Source organism: Austrofundulus limnaeus, unplaced genomic scaffold, assembly GCF_001266775.1.
Source record: "Austrofundulus limnaeus strain Quisiro unplaced genomic scaffold, Austrofundulus_limnaeus-1.0 Scaffold8, whole genome shotgun sequence".
Lineage (NCBI taxonomy): Eukaryota > Metazoa > Chordata > Actinopteri > Cyprinodontiformes > Rivulidae > Austrofundulus > Austrofundulus limnaeus.
In genome coordinates this window covers 2,890,825-2,897,175 of record NW_013952410.1, presented here as the reverse complement: position 1 = coordinate 2,897,175, position 6,351 = coordinate 2,890,825, and the positions used below count along the sequence as shown (strand labels likewise).

The following is a 6,351-nucleotide window of genomic DNA, read 5'->3' as shown; positions in this document are numbered from 1 at the left end:
ATTAGTCGACTAATCGAATAAATAATCTGTGATTAATCAATTATAAAAATAATTGTTTGTGGCAGCCCTACATGCAACTGCCAAATAAGGTCCACAATTTCAACATCTTCATTGGCTTCTGGCTCTGGGTCAGACTCTGGTTCCAACATGTAAGGCTGGATGGACAAGTCTTCCCTTGTTGACATCTTTTAATTAATTTGTAAACAAAATGTTCTTCTGCTGCTATATAGTCGTAAACCCCCTCTATCAAACTAGAATGGACACTGTAAACTGGAGAGGGCCGGGGTGTGAAGCCTCTCGTTTGGAGTTAAAGAGACAGCATCAAAATGAGTTTATCTGAGACACAGCTCAGAAAAGGGGTGAAAGTGGGGCTTGTGGAGCTACAATAAGAAGGAACTCAGACCAAATCATTGCAGTTCCACTTTATTTATAGACTCCAACTGAATGATTTTAAATGTGAAAATGTGAATTTAAAAGCACATGTCTCCTTAAAGTTAACAGCACAATACTTACGGACAAAAATTAGATTTGAAAAGCTGAAAATATGATGAATTTCCTGATATTTACTAAATTTTATTTTGGTTATGATACAAAATGTGTCAACACTGTAAATGTATACACATGCAGTTTTTGGCCACATTGTCCTGATCAGAATAATAGTTTGTCTTTATGTAGATAAAACTCTCAGTTGAAGGTGGTCAACTTGTGTACATCCTGATTGAACTAAAAACACTTTTTTTTTCTAATTGTTTAGGTTTTGGAAGATGTGATGCGTTGTCACATCGATCAGCAGGATCCTCCTTCATGGACTGGAATCGTCTCAGGAGTGTTTAAGGAAATTTGGGCCAGACAACTAACATAAGCTTGCTTTGTTTAGTTTTTTTTTTTTAACAAAAACTTGTACCATTTTGTAAAATCTCCTGCAGACTTTTTGTCTAGTGCAACATTCACATCTTAACCTTTTTGCTTAGAACTAACCTGTAAGAACACGTGTGCCTTGTGAAATGTTCATTTTTTCATAACTAAATAAATGTTTCCACATTTTATACTTGCCGCTACACGTTATCATCTTTATGAATCTGTTTTAGGTTCATGTGGGTGGGGGGTTTCTCTCCTTTGAAAACTTTGAGCCATTATGAAGTCAACATATGCCAGTCCACAAATATGCTTGACGTATATTAAAAACTTTATCAAGATTTAAGTGAAATCAAAGCTGGAACTTCCGCCTGGAGGCCTCCATTTCATGACGCTGGAAAAACAAGAAAAGAAAATTGTTACAACAAGTAAAGGACACTGAAAACTAATGTTCTTTACTTTGACATTTTATTTTGAAAGGTTCTCTTATATAATCCGCACGATTGTTCCTTTCGTTCTACAAAGAGCTATATGAAGATAAAGGCTGTGTCCAAAACGACAGGCCGGGTCCTCCGGAGGACCCAGACTACCCGACCGAGGTGGGCCGGGTCCTTGGTAGACAGGGAAGACCGGAAAAAAAGAGGCTGAATTTGGACGGTCTAGCCTCCCGTCCTTGCGTCATGTCACCTAGCAACTGTAACAACGCTAAACAAGCAAACTTAAATCAAAACTAGAAAAATATCAATATATTAGCATTATTAATATCACAAAACTATAAAATTAACTTAAAGGTAACATTTGAAGAACTAATTGACCCGCTGTAGGTKCATGTTTATTTCGCGTTTTTTATGACAAAAATATTTAAAAACATGTCTATACAAATGATAAGTGTTAGAATTACAACCGCTAAAAAAGTTTAATTTTTATATCGCCATATTTTTATTTAAAACGTATTCTTTTCTCTCGCTTCGTCCGCAATTACTAGCATAAAAAAATCTCCGGTCGGGCCGCAATGCATTATGGGATATGCTGGGCCGGGAAGGATCCATCGGACCTGTCCTTCGATTCGGGCCAAAGGAAGGACGTATTTGTCGGCTGCATCGGAGGAGTCTTTGGTTTTGGACGGCCTTCGTCGCAGCGCTGTGACGTTTGTGGCCGACCAATTCGGCCTTCGGAGGACCCGTCCTGCCGTTTCGAACACAGTCAAAGTGATTTTTACCACAAATTCTCACCTTCAGCACCCATTCATACTCTCCATACTTTGAGTCGAAGGTGCCTTTCTGAAGAGATCGGAGTTTGAGTGTGAAGCGGGGTCCCAGCTCCTGAATCCCAACTTTCTTCTCATTCTTGAAGATGTACCTTTTCAAAACAGACACATTTTATTTAACCTTAAAACACAGCAAAATACTTTTTTTTTACATTCCTTGCCCATGTGTCCAAATCTAGTCTTCTGAACACAAAGATAACCTCTAAAATGTGAAGTCAAACAAATTTTGTGATCAAAGAAAAAGTGTACTGCTTTCAAGTGTTTCGACGTTTTTTTTGTCCTCGATTACACTTTAAAAAAAATCTTTAAAAAAATTGTAGGCGAGTTGTGTTTTAAATTTGTAAAATTTCCAAATACTGGTTTATGTACACAATTTGTATTATTTTTTTAATAGGTCAGTTAAAACGTTTACCTGTGGAATCTGAAAAAGATGAAGTCTCTTTGGTTGTGAAAGGTGGCGACCTGTCGACCCACAAACTGGGGATTCTGTGGAAAGAGAGCGGCGAACAGACGGCCGATGGTGTGTCCCAGACGGGTCGAGAAATTATTGAGGATCACCTCTGGATRGTGTTCGGTCGGTTCTTTACCTATTCTCTGTACAGATGAAACAGTGAGGCTGTCATCATGCCAACAATGGAAAACGTTTGATTGGTGGTAGGACATAAGCTTCAGTTTCTATGTAAATAAATTTGCAACACTATAATTTCTCTACTTTCCAGACAAACACTGCAATTGACATTTTCTGTCTGCTCTAACTTTTACAGCAAAGATCAGGCCTCGCTTATCAGTGAAGATGGAGGTATAAGACTAGTCAGCAGATTAACACAAAATAGACCAATAATAAAACTATAGAGTGGAGAAGTGCGAATAATGGACACTCCCATGAAAATGTTGGAATATGCCCACATACTGCTGCTGAACTAGAGGAACTGAACTTGCCTTCATCTCTTTGCGCAGTCGAACACTGCTGACTTTGAAGTGTGCAGTTGGCCCATCAGGGAGGTGACAGAGAACCAACCCATCTTAAGTGGCAGTTAAGGATGATGACATTTAGAAAAACATTTTTTATGTTGATACATAGTTTGGCCAATGTAACTACCGCCCTTCAAAAAAGGTAGAGAAAAAAAAAAAAGCCTAATTTTTTCCCCTGTGTTGACTGGTTGTGAGGATACTGGGCGTTAGACGATCTTCATTGATAACCATCAGGTAGGTAAAGTTCCTGGCGACACACTGAGGAATGATCTTCTTCAGGGCCAAACCTCTTCTGTAGTAAACATGAGCATTTGGGATAACTGTGGCCAGCTGCCTACAGAACCTCACGGTCCTCTGCAAAGGCACAAATCACATCATAAAACATTAAAGCCAGTTTCTGACACTGATTAATATGTTTTTTTTTTCATCAAACAGCAGCAACTCACCCCTCTAGGTCGGTCTGACGTGGTGATGAGCACTTTGGGATTCGTCAGTCCGTTGAAATAGGCAGAAAATTCATCAGTTGCTTCATCAAATGCAACCTGGACACATGCAACAAGTTATTAAAAGTTCCCGTGAAGGATGTGGCAYAGATATGAGCGAGAGCCGCTGAAACAGTCCGCACCTCTTCATCTTCTGGATCGACTGTGGTCTCGTCAAACACTCTCTGGTTTTCTATCGTTTTAGGAACCTCCTTTGGTGGCGCCTGTAAGTTTGGGACAGAACAAGTGAAAACAAAACCTGAAGCAATAAAACAAATGACTGACAGCAGAAAATACTCACCTTGTCACCTAAAGCTTCTCTTTCCTTCCTTCTCTTTTTCCTGATTTGCAGCTTTTGCTACAGAAAACAAGAATAAATGGCATTACAAACACTGAATAGGTTGATTAGAAAGATAATAACWGGGATCTTTAATATGTTAACTATTGCTTTTTATTGTTAAGTACAGACATGAGCTATATGTTACTCTAAAACGAAAAAAGAAATGTGTCAAGAGTTATTTTAGGTTTGCTCAGTTTTAGCAAACTGTACGTGGTGCACTTTACTGAAGGCCAGCTTAAGACACAATRCATTCTGTTTACCTGTCTTTTCTCCTGCTTGAGCTTCATAAACATGACATGTCTTCTCTGTTTGTTCTTGACTTCAGCAATACTGAATGCCGGCGGAAACGTCGCCATCGCTGCCTCGGTCTTCTTCTCCACTCGGCTGCTTCCTTCGTCTCCCTCCTCTTTTACATCCTTCGTTTTTACTGTCTTCTTGTTCTTTTTTCCTTTCCCTTTGCTTCCTCCACTCACGGGAACTTCTGTGATATCCATTTTTTTTTAACAAGCCGCGTATCTTMGATTATTTTCTCACGTGTGGAACAGGTTATCGCGTCATACGGGTTCACTTCCGGGGACGAGAGGTGAAATAGCGTCGGTGGTGGTTCAGCGCACCCCCTAGTGGTGAGGAGGCAGACAGCATCTCACTGCTGTTATCACAAATCCACGTTGTTTCTGTTTTGCAAAGACTGACTTTCAGAATGAATATATTAAATATGAAAGCTCAAACATTTTTAAAAACTGGACTGTCAAGTAAAGCTGTGAGAAACTTTCTTTTTAATTTTTTTTCCTGCCTTCTTTTCAGCTATTCATAATGTGCTGGACTCAGATGGAATATTGTGACCGGCGCATGGACTTCATTTAGGTAGGACCAAATCCATTTTTTTAAATGAAATGTGCACCAAGTGAGCTACAGTTTGTGTTAAGAAGAATGCTGAAATATGAGACATAACTCCCTGACTTCTGCCAATAAAATCTCAAACGATTTACTCAGTAGGGTTCATATATTTAATTGATTTAGAAAGGCAATCTCACTGAGAAAGGTATAGTCTCATTAACAAGGGAGACTGTAACACAAACACATATCAGTTACCGGTAAACAAAATCATAAAACATTTTGTCGGGATTTAAATTAAAATAGAGGTAAACAAATCTAATAAAAAACAAGAACAAGCTTGAAATGACAATTTTTCCATTTTCTTTAAAACATGTTTAAAATCTCACAGTGGGATCTGGCCGGGACATTCACATCACCATAGAGGAAGGTTGCAGACACAAGATGCTTGTGAGCCACAAGAGGGAAACCTAAAATATTTCTAATAAAAGAAAATCTTAGTTTTGGCTTCAGCTGATTTTTTTTTTTTCTGATGGAGTCGGTGACTCACCAGCCATGAACTTCACCGCACTTAAATCAGAGATTTACTGGTCAGTCAACCCTGCACCCTCTAATTTTTTTCTCTTTTAAGCTATTTCCAAGCAGAATGCTTATTTAATTGTAGTGGAAGAGAAAAAACTGCAACTACAGGCAACTGCTTTGCTATTTATGACTAATCTGTAAAAAAAAAAATAGTGGCAAAGAAAGTTTTCATGTGATTAGGGTAAGTGAGTAAAATTTCTTTAGCACCTTTCACAGACACCAACATCACAAAGTGCTTCACAGAAAAACACATTAACAACAGAAAACAAGAAACATTAAAATCAATTAAGAACAGAGAACAAAATGGTTAAATTAAAAACAAAACACACACAARAAAGAAAAGAAAACAGATTAGCTAAAGGTCTGTCTGAATAAAAACACATTTGGAAAAAAATATCAGTTGAGTTGCCCAAGTTATATGTTGTGGAAATCTTTATTTTACCCAGGCAGAAACACGAGATCCAAGAATAAAAAGTACTTCRTGAAAATGGTCAACAGGTTTTATTGCAATATGCAAGACACACATCATGTCACACAGGCAGTGGTACAGAACGTGTGCACCGAGGCAGTTTCAGATACATGCATTTATACAGATTATTATCAAGACAGACAATAAACATCTCTCTTGGTGCTAAAACTGAGCCAAGGAGAGAATGATGTTTGAYAAAACAGCAACAAGAATGATTACTTCTAACAGATTGATCTTAAAACACTCTGTCCGAGAGAAAACAACAGATAAAGGGTAAAATCACAAAACATGATGACCTTTTAAAACAAGCAAAAGAGCTCACTGACTCTTGGCCTGAGAAGAAATGTAAGACTTTAAAAGGATAATTTATTTTTCCAGGACATAAATATAAAACTAACCAAAAGGAAAGTGCAATTTATTCAGAAATCAAATGGTCTGAGGACGATTATTTAGTCTCGCTATTTGACAAAATAGATTTTAGGAGATCAGCATGATGTCTCTTTTTACACAAGGACCCAATAACTAGTGTTGTCCAGTCACAGCTAAAAGG

The 6,351-nt window shown here is 38.1% G+C and overlaps 2 protein-coding genes across 2 annotated transcripts in view; one reads left to right on the top strand and one right to left on the bottom strand.

The window, feature by feature from the left end:
- Positions 1–1,046, top strand: part of LOC106511406 (guanine nucleotide-binding protein G(I)/G(S)/G(O) subunit gamma-5) — a 2,719-nt gene extending 1,673 nt beyond the window's left edge. Inside the window, exon 3 of the mRNA XM_014000170.1 lies at positions 755–1,046. The gene's annotated coding sequence lies outside the window, so the exon portion shown is untranslated. The remainder of the gene's footprint in view (positions 1–754) is intronic.
- rpf1 (ribosome production factor 1 homolog) lies at positions 878–4,491 on the bottom strand. Its single transcript, XM_014000132.1, has 9 exons — positions 4,177–4,491; positions 3,878–3,934; positions 3,720–3,800; positions 3,541–3,636; positions 3,295–3,448; positions 3,062–3,144; positions 2,535–2,716; positions 2,088–2,214; positions 878–1,249 (listed from the first exon to the last, which is right to left on the bottom strand). The coding sequence occupies exons 1-9, from the start codon at positions 4,408–4,410 to the stop codon at positions 1,208–1,210; spliced, it is 1,056 nt and encodes a 351-aa protein (XP_013855586.1). The 5' UTR covers positions 4,411–4,491; the 3' UTR covers positions 878–1,207.
- Between the last annotated feature and the right edge of the window lie 1,860 nt (positions 4,492–6,351).